Here is an 18,385-nt window from a genome sequence, read left to right as displayed (position 1 = left end):
GGAGAACTGCCTGGCTGTCACTGTCTCGGATTACCCACAGTTGGCTCGGTCCGCATTCGTGATAATTTCTGTAGTGGAACTTCCACAACGAAGGAAAACCAGGAACAAGTATTGCTGCACGTGTGCTGCAGTCTACTGTAAGCTAAGGCCGGAAAAGCTTGCACAAGACGTGCTTGAGACGCCAAGGAATGTTAGGCTAGTCCACATGTTTCGTCTGATACTTAGCCACTCATAGGCCGCCCTGGGACACACACGTGCTTGAAGGGCTGCTTGTCAACATCCGCATTGCTAATGGCATTTTCACTCTCGCGCTGCGGCGTCAATGGCGTGAATGAAGCAAAACCCGCTCAAAGCACCGAGCTCGAAACATGCATCCCGGCAATACGCTTGTAACCCTAAGGCTACTCCATCGAGTTACTGTTTGCTGACACTATGGATCTCGCACAGTCCAATGCCATCGCAGCGTGCAAGCACGAGATCATGGCATAGGATCACGTTTTTGCTGTTTTGGCTTCACTCGAATGGATCGAGTTTCGAATGCGAACGCCATGCATGGTCAGGCAGGGTAGTTTTCTGTACCATCATGGTGCGCATGGGCTCTTGATCCAGCGGTCGAGACTCCACAGCGTGGTGTTCACGACCTCGACTTCATCTTTGCTGGTTGAACCGTTGGTGCCGTGTCGTGCGAGTGAAACCAGCAATGCGAACGTGCGAAGAGAGGTATAGCCGTGAAAATGTCTTCAGCGTGTGGGAGTGGTATAAAGATTCGGGGTTGCTGCGAGAAAGAGAGAATTCCATCAGCAAGCAACAGCAGCAAACAGCAGCATCAGCAACTTCCAAAAGTCCTTCTTTACCTCACCAGTCCCTCATCAATCCAAAACCTCCACAACCCACCTCCAAAATGAAGTTCTTCGCCTACGCCGCCGCTGGGCTCCCACTGGCAAGCGCAGTCATGATTCCCCGCGAACTCCAGATCGACACAACACCGCTCAGCTGCAACATTGACCTGGACCTCGATGTGAACCTCGACCAGGCTGGCAATCAGGCTGTGAACCAGGTTGACGTTCTTGGTGTTCTTTCGAAGCTTCTTGCGGACGGTATGCGATATTCCATCATTCCAAAACACGAAGCAAAGGATTTGAAGACTGATTGAATCTCAGGTGAAATTGACATTACCGATGTCGATACTCGTGTCTCAAAGCGAGCTGATGTTCCTTTCCTGCACTGCGGTTATTCGCGTGCCGCTCGTAAGTCGCCTTCGAGCCTGCATACTGAAGAGGAACAGGTGTTTCTCCTTAGACAGCTGCTGATAAAAACTCCAGGCTGCGCTCTCAGCTCTGGTGGTGCCCTTGCTACTTGCGTCTGGGCCGCCATTTCTTTCGGCAAGGACATCAAGGAAGACTCAAAGTGTATCGCTGCGGTTGCTGCATTTGGCGCGAACTTGGTGAGTTGAGCTCGTATCCCTTTCGCTTTGTCTGAACATTTACTGATGCCTTCTCCAGCCACAAGATTGCAGACTCTGCCTGGGAGTTAACTAGACTTTTGTTCGGAATTTTGATTATGACGCGATACGTTTTGGGGCTTGTATTATGACATCGAAGGGAACCGGTCCATAGAAGAGTTAATACAGACTTTTGTGCACTTCTTTCACCTCCTACTGTATCGTGTTTTCATCTCGGGAAGTTTGAGTACTGTTTCGGGCTTGATAGCTTCCTAAGGCTGTGCCATCTTCCGAAAACCAGACACCGGGTCAGCGCGCATCGGTAAAGAATTTGATGATCTTTGATGATGTGAAGCAATTGTTGGTTGATACTACTCGCCTGTAGCAAAAGTGATGTTGTGCAGGGATGGGCATCACGTGGCAGACCCTCGAAACGCTCGGGTAAACGTCGGAGCGGTGCGGCGCAACTTTCTTGTGGTCCCTTGTTGACTTTTTCGTGAGCGCAGAAAGTGGGAGACCACATCGAGTACCTCTCTCACCAACAACAATCTCGTGCAACAGACAAGATGGCAGACAACAAGCAGCCCACCAGCGATCCCATGGCGGGCATGGCGCACAGCGAAGCGCACTACTTCAACAGCTACAACCACCACGGCATCCACGAGGAAATGCTCAAGGACGAAGTGCGGACTAAGAGCTACCGCGACTCCATCTACAACAACAAGCACCTGTTCAAGGACAAGGTCGTCCTCGATGTCGGATGCGGTACATCCATCCTGAGCATGTACACATAATCCTCCCTCCGCACCGCACTCTGCCCTTCCAACCCCTCCCCCACCGCCATTCCTATCGATAGGAGCAGCGATCTGAAAATCGATCTCGATATCGACCCAGCATACTGATCAAGGCTGGTCCTACAGGTTCGCGGTCAAGGCTGGCGCAAAGCACGTGATTGGCGTCGATATGTCCACCATCATCTACAAGGCGAGAGAGATCGTCGAGGCCAATGGCATGTCGGACAAGATTACACTGCTGCAGGGCAAGATGGAGGAAGTCGAGCTGCCTTTCCCAGAAGTCGACATCATCATTTCGGAATGGATGGGATACTTCTTGTTGTACGAGAGCATGTTGGACACCGTGCTGTGGGCTCGTGACAAGTACCTCCGCAAGGACGGCAAGGGCTTGATCTTCCCCGACAAGGCCACCATCTACATGGCTGGTATTGAGGATGGAGACTACAAAGACGAGAAGATTGGCTGTAAGTTTGGACAAATGGAATTTTCGAGGGAAGTGCTAACAAAGGACAGTCTGGGATAACGTCTACGGCTTCGACTACTCCCCACTCAAGCACACCGCCCTCACGGAACCCCTCGTCGACACAGTTGAGCTCAAGGCCGTCGTGACCGACCCTTCTGCAGTCATCACACTCGATCTCTACACCTGCACAGTTGATGATCTTTCATTCAAGCTCCCATACGACCTCACAGTCCGCCGAACAGATTACATCCACGCCTTGATCGCCTGGTTCGACATCGAATTCTCCGCCTGCCACAAGCCTGTCCGCTTCAGCACTGGTCCCCACACAAAGTACACACACTGGAAGCAAACCGTCTTCTACCTCGCCGATGTCCTTACAGTAGAAGCCGGCGAGCACATCACCGGCCAACTCGAGTGCAGACCCAACAACATCAAGCACCGAGACTTGGACATTGGAATCGACTACAAGCTTGAGACGCAAGACTCGCACCGCATTGCGGACGGGCACTGCGAATACAAGATGTGCTAGAGCATTTTCAGCGAAGGAGTTTCAGGAGTGGGATTGTGCATTTGCACGATACGATCATGTGCATAATGCTGGAGCATTTTGATGTCCTTTGTTTTTCGGTCTTTTTGTCGAAATGGGTCGCAGCTTTGGCTTCGCTGACCGTGTATGGATAGCATTTTGCGAGTAGTGCATATCTATCATCGTGCGTTGTGAGAAACGCGAAGAAGATCGCTGGCTTTTGTGGCTTCGAGGACCGTGCATTGAGATTTCTTGGCATCAAACGCTGTGCTTACGAACAGCAGGTGCAGTATGGTTGCCTTCGCCATTACCACGATGGCAGAGTCGCCCGTAAGGCGTGCGAACACCTGTGGAGGACCAGCCACCAGCGCACGAGCTGCCTTCTCTCGCGGCCTTGCTGGCCACGGCTGCCTGCATATTTCCTTTATCCCAGACCCGGGACCGGGGAGAGCACCGCGCAGCTGGGGACAAATGATCTCAATGGGCCATTTCAATGACAGCTTATTGGTTTCGACTCTGAGATTTCTGGGGCCCACGCACTGTACGCTGCAAGACACGGACTCTTGACATGCTCACGAAGACCCGACTCTAGGGAGCCATGTGCACTGCCGCTATTGATATGCCACATGTGTGCTTTCACGTGTATAGTGAGCTGGTATGAATGCGACCAAATGGGAATCGACAGCCCCACAGCGGTATGTCTGCTCGTCACAATGTTATGGTGCGGGACGGCTTGTTGCAGCTCTTGTGGCTCCCTTGGACTAGAGTGATCATGTTCCTTTTCGGCGCCATTTTCACCCCTCTTGAGACAACATGTTCACACCTCAAGTAAGACTGTGCCGGGACGGCTACTGATTTTCAGCCAGCCACAAGATTTGGAACTCTTCGGACTGCGCATATATTGAGCTATGTCTGCCATTTCTGGATTCCTCGCTTCCTCTGACTCTCTCGATTTCACAAATTTTGACAGCTTTGCGAACGATTCACCGGAGCTCACTCTTGTACCTGCCGACATCGGTCAACTCAAATTACCGCTTTTTCCAGGTATGTTGAACATCGCGCTGCCTAAACGTCAGCGTCCTGACAGTCAGTGGCAGAACAAACATGAATCATTTATATCCGATTCACTCGCAAGACGATATAGAACCTAATTACAAAGACTTAAAGCACAAAGAATTGAAGGCACTTGGGATGCGCTTGGGCCTCCAGCCCAAAGATCGTCGCAAAAACGCCGACTGGATCGCCGAACTAAAGGCGTATTACGCTGGCAAGCGCCAGTCAAGCACATGCAAATGCTCGCATGAGCATGTCAACACTACATTTCTTGCTGTTGTGGGCATGGCTTCCGAGCGGTGAGTCGACTGTGTTATCAACACGAAACATCATCATGTCGTTGACAACGTATCAGTCTAGTCCAACTTTTCGAGCAGATGAGCTTGGGCCAATGAATCAACACCTTCTTCATTCGACACAGCGTTCGACAAACGCACATCTTATCTTTCACGTTCGAGAGCGACAGCAAGCTTGGTGTGCATACTTTAAAAAGAAAGGAAAGCAGCAGAACGATAGAGGCACAAGCAGCGAAGCGATAACGATGCACGGCACGCGATACCCACTTGGACTTCACGAAGACTTCAACGACCTTACGTTCACGATTTACGACAATCATGATGGCCGATATTGAATGAAGCTTCTAGGAAGGACAAGGCAGCCCACATTCATAGCGGATCAGTCTATCTCAAGTCACAACAGACCATTGCTGCGTTTTCGGAAAATTTCCTTGCGTATTCATTTGCCCAGGCATAGTTCAATCTGAACCAGACAAGCACAAAATCATAGAGGCGAATTCCTTCTCAGTCGCACTTAGGAAGTTCTACATGCTTTGCAGCCACGTGAAGAAGAACAAAGAAATCCAGAGCATCATTTGGTGACAGCCTATTGGCTTATTTTTGCAGAAATTATGTAGCCGATGTTGCTGCTTTGTATGAGGCTTTGTTGTTCCAAGCCGGACTTGGAGATGCTGCTGAACTGGGACATTAATCTTGGCTCTCGATTGTTCTTTCGACAACAAGAACATCCGAAGTATCCTCCTACTTCGATAGCTAGACGACTACCGGAAACATACCGAACAGTTGTGTATCTACAGCACCATATCGCAGACATCTCCACCTGACCTGATCCGCTCTCGGGTCCGTCGTCTAAAATGTAGGTCCGCAACTAAACCGTATTGACTCCTTCCAATTGACGTTGAGCCAGGGCAGACATGTGGTCAACAGAACAAATCGCTCGCGACTACAACGTAGAGCCATTGTACCACGATCTTCGCTCGGAAGCACTGAGGGACTATGTTGAATACTTCAACCTCAATCCCAGATCCTGGCGCAACAGAGAGTATTTGATAGCAGTCCTGAAGCGGCACTACCAGACAGAGCGCAATTTTGCGGAACAGAAACTGCTCGAGGATGAGAAAAGAAGAGCACTCGAAGCCGAAGAAAAGGTGGTCCAGAACGAATGGAGACTCAGGATGGGTCTCCTCGGAGTACTACTCGCCCTAGTAGAAGCCCAGCGCTTCACAAAATTCGAACTTATCCAGATGCCGGAATGGTTCAGCCAGGCCGGACTGTTGTGCTACGTATTCAACCCCTTCGCGTACGCTTTTGTGTACGCAGTACTTGGACGCTCTAGGTTCAGCATTCCGCGCATTATCCTAGATCAGATTCTTGTCTTTGTGGGCGCGGTGGTCCTTCCTGCAGTTTACGGACCGTCAACTTTCAGCTTCTCGGTTGGTTCTGTTCTGCTCGAATTGTTTAAATTTACTTCTCTGGGCGGGGGATTGCCGATTATTGGTCCACTGCTCGACCGTGCTCGGGGGGAGGACCGAGAAGTACAGCGCGACATTGATCTCTGGATGTTCGTCCGTATGTACTTATGGTCGGGATATTCCGTCATTGCACTGGTCGTCGCATTGGTCGATAAAGCAAGTCAGTAATCGCGATTGAGCACGACTTTGGCCTGATTAATTGAAGCTGTCGGCCAAGCATAATCAACTGCAGCCTTGGGGTGGTCGTGATCGTCGACCGACGGAGGCACATAGTTGTAACTAGATCTCTTCCAACACTATCCATTCGTATCCGCACTGGGTAGCGTATGTGTGGGTATGTTGAATAGCTGTAAGACATAGATCTGTAATTGATATAGCATACGTTGTACCTGATTTACTTCCATGGCAAGCTCATCTGTTTCTAGAACAAGGGTCGCTTAGTTTCGATCTTGCTCGAGTAATCAATTCGACCGGCCTTCGGTAGCAACTACTGGCCTTGGCAATCAATAAGCTCGAAGCCTTTAATGGCTTGAAACTGGCTGAGTACGGTCACTGCTGGAGATCAGTGTAATTCCCAAGCATCAAGAATGAAGGGAGCAGAGCATTTGACACATATATGTGCATGTCAGGTCCCTTTGTTGTGGAGAGTCTTGATCGAGCTTGAAGAAATTGGGAGTAAGACTCGATGTCAACCGAGAAGCCATATGAATCTCATCGGCAATATTCTCGATGTTTAGAGAGATGAATAAGCTTTTTCTCACGGATGAGCTATTCTTCTGTAAAAGAGTAAACGTTTTTGGCCAAGGTCGCGTTAAAGACAAGACAATGGAACTCCACTTTTGAAATACATTCGCTGGCAAGGGATGCCCGATTGACATAGTTTGTGATCGCACCTGCCTGCGCCGCCGTTGGCTCTCAGGTCCCTCGAGGGCACGACAAAAGAGCATTCAATGAAAATCGATAGACGCGAAGCGTAAATTCTGCTATGTCCTGTTGTTTGCTAAGGTCCGTTCTCCAGGACCTGAAAGAGTAGATTTCTCGACTCTGAACAGATCTGATCGCTCTTGAGGAGCACCGTCGAAAGAGCGATGAGCTCAACGCTAGTCCTGCTTCTGGCGTCCCTCGTTCCAAAGAAGCCCTTTAAGCCATGAGATAAGGCTGAAGGCGAGCTTTTGCAGCTTATTCCTGCGGAGTATGTCTTTTGGTTCAGCTCGGGGCGTATTGAAAAGCGCCTGTCCAAAAGCAATCATTTCTAGGAGGCCCAGATAGCAACCCAGCGTTCTGTTTCTCGTCAGCAAAATGAAACATTCGAACCAGTCGATTGAGGCTCACAGAAAGGTGTAGTTATACCTTGCTCGGAGCGCATCTGTGCCGCAAATCCTTACGAACAGCACGGGATCCAAAACCTCCGAAAAACTGGGTCGGCTAGATCCCGGCACAGCAAGGTCTTTGCATGCTTGTGCAGTCCAAGGCAACTGCCAATGTCTCTTTTTTGATAATGTGACACCTAATGGTGCAACTGATACAAGGTTGAGAAAGAATGACAGGGTGTTGAGGTATAGTCTCAGCTTGCTACTACGAGATGACCAGAATTCGGCGACGAGCGCTACCGTGTTTAGAGCTAGACCACAGCCCGTTGCCACGGCCCTCATCCATTCCTGTAACAATGTAAGCGTCGACTTCAGGACACAACGTGGCAGAACTGACCCAGAATGATAGGAAGCTCATGGGAAAAGGAATTTCGTTGAGCAACATTATGCTGACAATAAATAATGCGGCTCGGAGTAACCAGAATATAGGTTGTCGCCATGAAAGGGGTGTCCATCCGATGTACAACTTCGAATCGAGCAAAAGCCACACACTCAAAGCACAGGTGGCTGAGAGACCCACTGCGAGACCATTCCTTTCCGTTGGTGACAACGTGAATCCTAGATCGTCGGGCCCGGCAGTGGTGTTTGACACAAATTCTGGAATCAACCCGGTTTCGTATGCGTGCATGCGGATAGCTGCGGGGATTGCGACGGGCACGACCACGGCCATTGGTAATAGAGAGAACGCGAAAACAATCTTGCATGCGAAGACCAATGGGATCCAGAGCATGCTTCCCGCAGACACTTCACGGGCGTCTATTCCTATCAGGATCAATTCCTCATGCGCGAGGGTTTTAGTCTCAAATGCAGCGGTAAAAGCCAAGAGACGATTCGGAGAAGTCTCATTCGCCCTAATAACAAGCATGTTCCGAAAAGGTGTAATTTGCAGTTGGCGGGCCTTCTCGCCAGCGGGAACGTGAAAGCAAAGATTGTGCCACCAACCATCGTCGTCTTTCCAAATCGAAATGTCTAAGACAATGGATATCACCGTTCCTCCAGATCGAGGTCGCCGTAGGATAACACTTCCACGGAAAGGGATTTCGGGAAATCCAGCTCCCTCTGCTCGACCAAGGAAAAAGCTTGAACTTTCACTGTTCCAGAGAACAGCGGGCTCACCACCGCTCAGCTTGAGACTAGTCCTGTTCGTAAGAGAGAAAGATATAATTTGCTGCCTGGGATGCAGTGGTGGTCGGCGTTGCTCTTGAGCAGCTGTGTGAAGGACTCTGAAATTTCTCGACGTATTCGGACAGGTCCCGGTGTGGCACCATGTCGTTTGCTGTATGCTCGTCAAGCTGCATCGAAGAGCAAAATATGTGTCGCGCGTGTCTTTTACCTTTCGAACAAGTAACGTGAGTTTCTGTGTAGGATCTTTCTTGCAGCAGCAATCCAAGGCGACCAGCATTTGTTCCGGCAAGAAGTCGGGGTCTTTCCATGTTCCTGCTGCAGGCCGTTGCGGATCTCGCCGAGGGTTGCTCCCAGTCTCCACCCATCGCGTAGGAAGGTCAAATCGTACGCCCTTGTCCACCAACTGATAGCCTCGATCTGAAAATAAGGTGTGATTCTCGGTCGGAACGAAAGTACCGCAGCTGCGGAACGGTAACGGTGACTTTGCAAGCAGATCCAGTGGCCATAAAGTCACGACATTATCGTCGTAGCATATGTTTCCTGCTGATTGGGGAATGCAGGTCAGCCAACTGAAAATAGTCTGGTCGGAACATGTTCGAAGCAATTCCATCTGGAGCCTTGCGAACGCCTTTTCTCCCTCTCCATAGATAATAGGAAGGTTCACGTCAAATATGCCAAGCAAGCTATAGGCTTGATCTTCCAGCTTTGTGGTCTCTCTGCGTGATGCCCAGCTCATTCTTTGGGCGATGCTGTATGTTCCCGGGGGCCATCGCCGCTGCAATGCCTCGAGGTGCACGCCCGTAATTTCACTAACCCGATTGGCAAGTTCGCGGAGGCTGCCGATGTGCAACCACGACCTTGTATAGAATTGAACGTGAGCAGGGGCCAGCATTTCTTGCAGGGTCCAGCCTCTGGTGAACCATCTGCAACGACCATAGGCGTCCCAGTCCCACTGGTCTTTCTCTTGCTGCGTTTCATCTAAAATTGAGCAGTTGAGCAATACAGACACGCGCGGGTCTTTTTGCGCACTCTCTTGTCGCTGGGAGAACGGCTCAGAGCCGGCAGTCTCGTACGAGTCCTGTACTTCCTCGGCCAAGGACAGCGCATCGGGCATGTCCGCAAGATACACATAGCAGACTTCTGCTAAGTTGTACCAGCGATACATCGAGTTTATGGCCTCTGCTAGCTCCGCACTCGAGCTCTTGTCGATGCAACACGTGTCGATCCAGCAATATTTGTACCCATCTCGAAAGGCTTGCTTTCGCGTGTGATCCAGTTTTGCCCAGCCCGCCCTCGTTTGGAGCTGTCCGACGTCAAGCTGCAAATCTTGAAACGTAATTTCTTCGTCTGCGGGCAGCCACACGTGGGCCAGAATCGCATATTTTGGAAGCTTTCGTTCGTCGTTGAAGGTTTCGAGCTTCAGCCCCTCACAGTCTGCTCTGAGAAGCCGCATGCTTGCCTGTCGTTCAGCGAGACGGCGCTGAGAGCTCAGTATTGATTCGTGCGTTTGGTGGCAGCATGGCTTTGCACAGTGGCTTCACGCATCAAGAGGCCAACACATAAAGAAAATGACAAGCTGAAGTCGGGGAACAGAACCGACGACATCGCATGCAGCCACTCCTGATGCACTTCGTGGCTATGCTCTAGACCTGACCTGAGGCTGTTGCTTCTGTTCCATGGTACCGCTCTTCAGCCTGGCCTTGGCCCTTCAGCCTCGTGGTCGTAGTATGACTTGGCCATTGGATGGCCGGAACGACTTGTGCACATTGCCGGAAAGCGTGAAAGAGTGAGAGCAGCAGCGCGCATTGTGCATGGTCCCTTGTTTGTACGGTTAGAGTGCTCGCAGGTATGCCGAGATCCTGGCCTCAATGTGACGGGTCGTGATGATGGAGGGGATGCAGAAGTGGATGCAGTGGGAAAGTTCGGTGCCTGACGACCCATGCATCCGAAGCTCCAAGCCTGCACTTCACCTCATCTCCCACCCAACACGACACCTGTGTACACTTCTCCTCGCACACGTTCCCGCGCCTGCCTTCGCGGCTGGTCCTGTAATCTGCAGGAGTCGCACCGTAGAGTGCTCACCGAGGATTTCCTCCGTGCATTCGCCTCGTCGCCAGTGCGATTCAACTCTTGTACCGAGAACGTGCAGTGCAAGATCTGCAGCTCTTGGTCAGTAAGAAACCTAGATTCGTCATCTCTGGTTGTCTGTATCAAGAAGCATGAGGTATTAACAGGGTGTCCGTGATGCTGCGAACAGCTCAAGGACCCAAGCTGCAGCTACTTGACCTGCAAACCTGTTTCTTGGGCGTGCTCAACCAAATCCCAACTGATGAATATGCCAGTCGAAGTCTTTTGACCATCTTGGATCTGTTCCGACGCTCTCGATCGCGGCATACTGCTCCTTGATAGCATCGGCGTGCCTGCTCCTCAGTCTGGACGAAGAGTAGACAAGAGAAGAAGCACTATCTGACAAGACCATGAGCTTTGGCATTGGAGCTCAACGTTGGGCATATTCGCACCCGATGTAGATCTCAGGCCAAATTGTGGCTGTCTCCCCAGATTTCTCAGCCCGTTGGGTCTCGAAGTCGCCCGATCGGCCCTGGGCGCTTCCACGGGTCACCGTGGGAACATTGGTTATATACTGGCTGTGTCTATTCTTGACGCTGATTTATTGGAAGCGCTTCGAGACGTACGGCTGACGAGCTGTATGGTCGTCTTTCGCCTTGCGACATCGATGGGCTCCCACCAAGATCTTTTTTTTTTGGCGTTTTCCCCCGCTCACTTCACTTGCTGCTCGCACAGCTTCGCTTCCAATTTCATGTGGTCACAACGCCTTTCAAGAACGCCAGGTAGCCGGACGCCTCTGTCCATGAGTTCATCGGTGTGTGACTCAACAGCAGAATGCTACAACCGCACTTCATAAGGCCTTCACTTCACTTCTAAAGCCTTCGGTAACCCGATCAGGAATGATAAGTGGGTTCCGAGCAGCCATTTTGCTACATTTTGTTGGCACATAGCTCTGACAGTCATGCGGGACCTGGAGCTGCCGTTTGTGCAGATCATTGCTGCCTGCAGCCGTGCTTCACTTGCGAAAGATGCTCAATGGCGACAATAGCTTGACAACACTTGGCTCTGGATTGTTCTTCCGACAAAACCAACCTTTGACATATCCTCTTCTTCTTCTCAGACCTCTCCAAGACTACCTCAACCAATTGCGCGCTCTAAATTTCTTCAAAGCTCACCTTCGCACGTCAGTCCCTCTCTCACCAATTCCTAGGTGAGTTCAAGGCTGGTGGCTTCGGCCTCACTCACTGACATCTGGCGATAGTTTCAGCATGCTGCCATTCCATCACACGGGACTTGACTTCGGTGTCGAACCCATCTACAACGCTGTCACTATGGACACATTGAAGATCTACGCCGCCCACTCTGGCCTCCACCCCGAAAATCCGCGGCGCAAAGCTAGTTGGGAAGGCATTCTCAGACAGCACTACAGTGATTCGCGCGAGGTTGCTGCACGCGAGCGAGAGGCTGCTGCGAAAGAGCGTGAGGCTGCTTCCCGAGCTTCCCACAAGCATTTGGAAACAACAGTGAAGGCGATACTTGCGGCAATGGTTTTCATCTTCATCGAGATCGCAAAAGTCACGCCATTGGAGTCTCCCTTGATCTTGCAGAACTACCTCTTTCGCCGGTCGCTGATCTTCCTCTTCAATCTGTGCGAATATGCCTTTGCATATGCTGTGTTTGGCTCCGCTGCGCTCAAAACTCCCTCAGACTTTCTGAGAAACAGTCTCCTCACTTTGATCGCAATGCCCTTTGTCGACAAGTTGCTGGCTACCGATTCCACAGCCCCGGGTTTTCCCGGAGTTGTCTTCAGGTTCTGTTTTCCTCCTCCGATGAAAGTTTCGGTGGTTCGGAGCATCGCTCGCTGGTTCCTGAGGGAGGACGCAAAGCTGGACCGGGTCTTCTGGCTTAGAATCGCCTTTTGGGCTGTTCTGTGCCTCTACCTTGGGACAGAATTCTCAGTCATTGCATGGGTCAAGACGTTCCTCCAATTTGAGTCTCTCTTGGCTGCAGACGGCGCCGAACATGGCAAGTGAAGAGCAATACTATTTGAATCGAAACGCCAAATCAGAGAATCCCCAGGTGAGCTACGACACGTGCAGGGCAGAGGGGAGAGCGTCGCTGACAATCTGCCAGCTTGGGGAGAGGAATGTAACACGGGCTCATACACATTCGAGCAGCATCGTCCCACGAGTTCACGAGCATCGTTGCTGAAAGAAACGCCATTAGGCGAGTTGACATGTCCACGCTCGATGGAGAGATACAGTCGCTAATTTACTGCAGACTATCCAGAACGATCTCATAGAGATCCATCAGAAGTTATCAGCGACATTCGAGCGTAAACGATGGTGCAGACATCTAAAAGGAGAGCATTTCGAGAAAAGATGGAGGCATAGATGCGGCCCAGGAGGCAAAACGATTAACGACTTACGACAAAAGCATTTTGGTTGATATTCAGGAGAAGGGCATCGTTCTATACGACAATACGTACATCATCGCAAAATCTACGACATTTCACTTCATCATTTCCTCACTGAGATGTAGTACGGCCTCGACTCATTACTCCAACTGACACTCCCCGCCTCGTACACGTACTCCTTCCATGTCCACTTCTCATCTTCTCCGCAGCGTACCGCCATGAATGCGTTCTCTCCTTCGTTCTCCTCGGTCGGCGCCATCTTCTCCCTTCTCTCATTCATCTTCCCCTTCGCAATCTTCCTCCTCTTCCCCTGTGCTTCAACCCCCTCCCCCACCTCACAATCATCCTCCAACCCCCTCTTCCTCTTCCCACCAACCCAACTCCCACTCCTCCCCCTCGTCCTCCCCACCATCACAAACGGCCTCGTACTCACCACCTTCGTCCCCCTCTTGACCCCTTCTTTCCCACTTAGCATTTTCACCAAAGCCAAATCCGTCTCAGGCTCCAGTTTCAAATTATTCACCAAAACCACATCCGCCTCTTGCAACCAATCTTTCACGCATTCTAGTTTTAGGAAGTCGCCGAGTTTGAATATAACCCTTTCCTTGAGATTGTCCTGCTCGGTTGTCAACCCCCACAGTGTAGCGCGCTCGTGGAATTGGGCAAGATGCAAAGCTGCTAGACCCGCGCTTCGACTTTCTCGTTCGATTCCGTAAGAAAGACAGCCTGTTGTGAGGGAAGCCTGGAGACAAGTTTGACCGACTCCAGATCCCAAGTCCAAGTACGTGGAGGTTTCGTTGAGGTTGGTTTGGAGAAAGAGGGTACGCAGAAAAGGCGGTAGAAGTTCGCCGTAGGTAGATTCAGTGTTTGAAGTACTTGGGCGAGAAAGGTTGTGAGCAGCGTCGGCGATGATGCGGTCGTGGAGTTGGGCGAGGAAGTGGGTTGTTAGGTCGAATGGAGGGGGTAGGGGGAGGTGAGTTGATGATGGAAAGAAAGCAGGGTGAGTGAGGTTGCCGATGAGGCGTTGGAGCGGGTGGAAGTTGTTGGTGTCGGCGAAGTGTTCGAATGTTTTTTCAATCATCCGACCCATGGTGTCGATTTCAGAGGACGTGAGTGTTCCGGCTTGAATGTGGAAGACTTGAATTGTGCGGATGATGTCTTTGATAGGCTTCAGAGGACGTGCGTGGCGATGCGTGTGCCTGTGCGATCTTTTGCTTAATGTGAAGCGTTCGATCGCGCCAGAGGGATACCTCAAGTAGAGACTGTTGTTGGGAGCAGGATCGTAGTTGTCGGCAGAATGATGTAATTTAGCGAGGAAAAGGCCAGCATATCTGCCCATTGGTTCATCTTGATGTGTGGGTGATAAGGGGAGGAATTTGACGAAATCTGCATGGCCACCACGGAGCAGTGTTCGAAGCTCCTGGATTGCGTCTACATCACTCGCGTTTGTCGCCTCTTGGTGCGCGTTGTTGAACGATTCTGTTTGCTGTTTGCGTTTTTGATTGCGTGTCATCATTGATGCCATGATGCCCATGATTGTTGCTGTATGATCTGACTGAAAGTGACAAAAGGCGCAGCACTCTTGATATACTCGCAATCTGCCGGCAAGAATACGAAATTTGGAACACGCAGTGAGTGTAGGAGACTTGCATTGTCTCAGCACGAGCGGGTAAGACATTGTGTAGAACGAAAGCCGGACAGTCTTAGGCCTGTGGTTTGCCAATTTCTGCCCGCCAGACAAGACATCATCTTTCAATTGATCTCATGCATGTGGCTGTCCATAGCGTATGTGAGAACGTGGCACTCGTCGAAAAAGTGAATGAATAAATCAATCGGTTCTTGCTGTCATGCCAATAAAGTCGTAATGTTGCTCAAAAGCTCATGATCTACGTCGCTACCGGACCTGTACACGCTTAGCCGCCGAAATGCATGCAATAACGCTCAACCCAGAACGATCACACAAGCCTGTAGAGAACCGAGAACCCCTCTCGGTCGTGGTTACTGATGAAGCACGCGTTTCTGTTCAAGACATCATGACTGAACGGCTCTTCTACCGGAGAAGAGAAGCCATGGTCTCAGCTGCACTTGTTTTCGTACCAGTGGCGAATACCAAATCGAACAGTCTCAGTTGACCACACTCTGTCTCGCATTATTCATCCCATCATTACGATTCGGTTCACCAAGAATACGCCGCATCTCTTTGCAAGCTTTGAGATAATACTCCCGCACACCTGGTGTAGGCCGCCACGGGTTTGGCGCTTTATCCCAGCCGTGCGGTACACCAGGCACCATGGTGTATGTGACGTTCTTGCCGATCTCATCTGATGTGAGTCGATTGTAGAAGATCTGCCCCTCGTCTAGCAACATGTCGTACTCGCACGTGTGCATGATGATCTCATCCGGTAGTGCATTCCGAAGTAGGTCAGAAGGTGCCACGGCAGGCGATAGGTAGGGCGAGTCCAGTGTAACGTCCTTCGGAGGATGCAGGTAGGAGTCGTCGAAGAGATTCGTGAAGAAAGCAGGGAGCTCTTGGTCTGCCCGCAGCCCCGTCGCTCGGCGTTCTTCTCGGGTCCTGGTGTAGTCCAATGAAGGATACCATGGTATAATGCCTCGAATCTGTATTGAAGGCACATTGAGAGCTCGTTCGCCAACTGTGGTATTATTCTTTGTTGGCCGGCCAGGAACAGGCGGAGGAGACTTGTTCGGGTCCAGGACAAGGTTGTTCGGATCGGTCGGCGCTTTCGTCGAGCAACTCGATGCCGAATCGTCGGCGTTCCATTGTCGCAATGGATACCGCTCTCCTTCTTCACTCCCTTCTCTAGGTAGAGTATCGTCGGAGTCCTCCAACGTCTCCCGATGGAATCCAGTCAAATGGTCGTACAGCCGTAATGGTACTGTAAACGCCATGTTGCCTCCGGACGAAAAGCCTGAAAGCATGATCTTTTGCGGATCCAGACCAAGATCTTCTGCGTGCTGATGCACGAACAGAACTGCATCCACGCCATCTTCCACAGCCGTGGGAAATGGATGTTCCGGAGCTCGCCGATAATCCACCGAAACCACAACAGCGTCCAGCTCTTGGACAACGGTGCCGCACCACCTCGCATCATCATGTGGCGAGCCCAATGTGAAGCCTCCGCCATGGAAGTTGATAATCACAGGATAGCTTCCCCATCTGCGAAAGCTACGACTTCTCCTACGCAGCCCATCGCCTATCGAGCCAACGCTCATTCGAGCCCTCTGACGCTCTCGCGGTGATCTGAGCTCTTCCTCGTCGCTCTCTTCCGTATCCGGCCAACCAGTCCATAGTCGCTGCTGCGTATCATAGTCCGGCGGCGTGTAGAAGTAAAGACATATCTGCCCCGGCATGCCCGACACCGTGCTATCGATCATATACCAAAACGACGGCTTCGGCGGTCGTGGAGGCGCAAATCGATGAAAGAACATGCCAAGCTGCATGAGCACCCGCCAGAATGTGGCCTGCAAATGCAACACCCATCGCGGCCGATTGCTCACAGCCACATAGCGCCGCCGGTCTCGCTCGTCTTTGTAGTTGTGTGGGAGCAGGTTTGGGAGGAATGAGCGTCGTCGTTCTTCGCGGGTAGCACCGGGGCTATGGATCGGTCCATTCATGGCGTCGACATTGGCAGCAGGAGGCGAGGAAGGCGGTGCTTGGGACGAACTCATGGTGAGGGTTTCGGGCGCGGGCGCAAAGCAGTATTATGGCCACGCGTGGCCGCCCATGGAGTGCAGGGTACCTGGTTGCGTGCCAAAATAGCGTGCTGACACGTCTCCAGGAGTTCGGATGCTCGGGTTTGTCGGAGTCGTTTCGAGAAGCGCCGTCTGGTGACAGTATGTCAGATTGCACGTTTCTGTGCCTTTCGGTTTGGTGGGCGCGAGTGGTGGTGGTGAGGTGGTGAAGTGGGCAGCAGAGACGTTGCGCAGGTCTGGCCGACGATGCGGCCGAACAGTGACGTAGGAGGAGTCGGTCCACCGATTAATCATCGCCGCGTGGTGTTGTTGGCCCAAGCATCCGAATCACAGCAGTAGCAGAGGTTCTTCGTCCTCGCCATCATCATCTTCTATCGAATGCAAGCGTGGAAGACATCTCTTCTGCCATCGCCGGAACGATGGCAATTCACATTCCACCCCGCAAACTAAATCCTCCGCATTCCTTTCCCAATGCGACACGGTATCATCGAAACGCCGACCATGACTTCGCACCACGGCCCAACTCGAGAAAATGCTGACAACCCCGAATGCTGGTCAATCGTACAAACTCTAACAAGGGTATCAACACAGATTTTTGAAGTATAAGTGTTCAGTAGTCTGCCAGTCATGACTGTACTCGTAGGTCTTCGCCTCAGCTCTCTTTTATCAAATCACAATGTCATTCGCTGCAGACGACACCAAAGTCCCCGTCAACAACGACAATATTGCAAAATTCTACCTCGAAGGCGACCCGGATCTCTCGGAGCAATGTAAAGCCATTTTGACTCAATACAGCGGCGTACCTGAGAATGAGCTTGTATCACATGTTCGGCAGATTGTCAGCTTTGCCAATACTTGGCTGTCTTTGCGATTACTAACGTGCTTCAGCGCGAGCGATTGTGGAAGATTTATCGATATCCTTGTATAGGATGGTATGCGTTTCTGGATTTCAGCATTGGAAATTATCCTTTCTATGCAGACGTGGTGGAGAAGATCAAGGAAGGCGCGACATTATTGGATCTGGGCTGCTGCGTCGGACAAGATATTCGCAAGCTGGTGTTTGATGGAGCTCCTGCGAGGAATTTGACAGGCAGTGAGCTGTGTCCAGACTTCATCGACGTTGGATATGATCTTTTTCGCGATCGAGACCGACTAGAGGCAACCTTTACGACTGGCGACTTCTTCGCGCCGGAGATGGCGGGTCTGGTCGAACATTCGTTCGATTACATTCATGCGAGCTCTTTCTTCCACCTGTTCAACTTGGAGAGGCAATTTGAAGCCATGTCTAGGTGTGTGCGCTTGCTGAAGCGAAAGCCAGGCTCGTTGATCTTCGGACGGCAAGTTGGTACGACGGCGGCGGGCGAAGTCGAGCATGCACAAACCGAGCTTGTGAAGACTTACAGACACGACGAAGCTTCGTTTCGCAGACTGGTGGATGATGTCGCAGCGAAGACTGGTGTCATCTTGGATGTCAAGAGCACTTTTGCTGAGGAGCGCCGAGTGTCTGGGCCGGTCATTCCTGGCATCAACATGTGGTTGCGGCAGGACTTTGTCATTACGATTACGGGTGTCAATCCTTGATGCTCTGCCGTACGCAATCCACGTACAGACTGCTGCACCAGGCAAAGCTGCTGCACCTGCATTCACCGAC

The 18,385-nt window shown here is 51.4% G+C and overlaps 8 protein-coding genes across 8 annotated transcripts; 5 read left to right on the top strand and 3 right to left on the bottom strand.

Moving 5' to 3' along the window:
* Nucleotides 1-901: 901 nt before the first annotated feature.
* Nucleotides 902-1,538, top strand: CKM354_000900000 (uncharacterized protein; the record flags this gene model as incomplete). The annotated part of the gene is made up of 4 exons (XM_044804402.1): nucleotides 902-1,097; nucleotides 1,161-1,247; nucleotides 1,323-1,444; nucleotides 1,503-1,538. 4 exons carry the CDS (start codon nucleotides 902-904, stop codon nucleotides 1,536-1,538), a joined length of 441 nt encoding a protein of 146 aa, XP_044660337.1.
* Nucleotides 1,539-2,007: 469 nt separating this feature from the next.
* Nucleotides 2,008-3,227, top strand: CKM354_000899900 (uncharacterized protein; the record flags this gene model as incomplete). Its single annotated transcript, XM_044804401.1, has 3 exons — nucleotides 2,008-2,225; nucleotides 2,362-2,699; nucleotides 2,749-3,227. The coding sequence occupies 3 exons, from the start codon at nucleotides 2,008-2,010 to the stop codon at nucleotides 3,225-3,227; spliced, it is 1,035 nt and encodes a 344-aa protein (XP_044660336.1).
* A 2,260-nt stretch (nucleotides 3,228-5,487) lies between these two features.
* Nucleotides 5,488-6,213, top strand: CKM354_000899800 (uncharacterized protein; the record flags this gene model as incomplete). The annotated part of the gene is made up of 1 exon (XM_044804400.1): nucleotides 5,488-6,213. The coding sequence occupies one exon, from the start codon at nucleotides 5,488-5,490 to the stop codon at nucleotides 6,211-6,213; it is 726 nt and encodes a 241-aa protein (XP_044660335.1).
* A 1,407-nt stretch (nucleotides 6,214-7,620) lies between these two features.
* On the bottom strand, nucleotides 7,621-9,993 carry CKM354_000899700 (uncharacterized protein; the record flags this gene model as incomplete). The annotated part of the gene is made up of 1 exon (XM_044804399.1): nucleotides 7,621-9,993. One exon carries the CDS (start codon nucleotides 9,991-9,993, stop codon nucleotides 7,621-7,623), a length of 2,373 nt encoding a protein of 790 aa, XP_044660334.1.
* Nucleotides 9,994-11,635: 1,642 nt separating this feature from the next.
* Nucleotides 11,636-12,640, top strand: CKM354_000899600 (uncharacterized protein; the record flags this gene model as incomplete). Its single annotated transcript, XM_044804398.1, has 2 exons — nucleotides 11,636-11,817; nucleotides 11,869-12,640. The coding sequence occupies 2 exons, from the start codon at nucleotides 11,636-11,638 to the stop codon at nucleotides 12,638-12,640; spliced, it is 954 nt and encodes a 317-aa protein (XP_044660333.1).
* Nucleotides 12,641-13,126: 486 nt separating this feature from the next.
* CKM354_000899500 (uncharacterized protein) lies at nucleotides 13,127-14,557 on the bottom strand (the record flags this gene model as incomplete). The annotated part of the gene is made up of 1 exon (XM_044804397.1): nucleotides 13,127-14,557. The coding sequence occupies one exon, from the start codon at nucleotides 14,555-14,557 to the stop codon at nucleotides 13,127-13,129; it is 1,431 nt and encodes a 476-aa protein (XP_044660332.1).
* Nucleotides 14,558-15,147: 590 nt separating this feature from the next.
* CKM354_000899400 (uncharacterized protein) lies at nucleotides 15,148-16,710 on the bottom strand (the record flags this gene model as incomplete). The annotated part of the gene is made up of 1 exon (XM_044804396.1): nucleotides 15,148-16,710. One exon carries the CDS (start codon nucleotides 16,708-16,710, stop codon nucleotides 15,148-15,150), a length of 1,563 nt encoding a protein of 520 aa, XP_044660331.1.
* A 700-nt stretch (nucleotides 16,711-17,410) lies between these two features.
* On the top strand, nucleotides 17,411-18,315 carry CKM354_000899300 (uncharacterized protein; the record flags this gene model as incomplete). The annotated part of the gene is made up of 2 exons (XM_044804395.1): nucleotides 17,411-17,572; nucleotides 17,623-18,315. 2 exons carry the CDS (start codon nucleotides 17,411-17,413, stop codon nucleotides 18,313-18,315), a joined length of 855 nt encoding a protein of 284 aa, XP_044660330.1.
* Nucleotides 18,316-18,385: the final 70 nt, after the last annotated feature.

This window comes from Cercospora kikuchii (assembly GCF_019650295.1).
Source record: "Cercospora kikuchii DNA, contig_00006, whole genome shotgun sequence".
Classification (NCBI taxonomy): Eukaryota; Fungi; Ascomycota; class Dothideomycetes; order Mycosphaerellales; family Mycosphaerellaceae; genus Cercospora; species Cercospora kikuchii.
The sequence above is the reverse complement of the archived record's forward strand: the minus strand, read 5'-3'. Positions and strand labels throughout refer to the sequence as shown.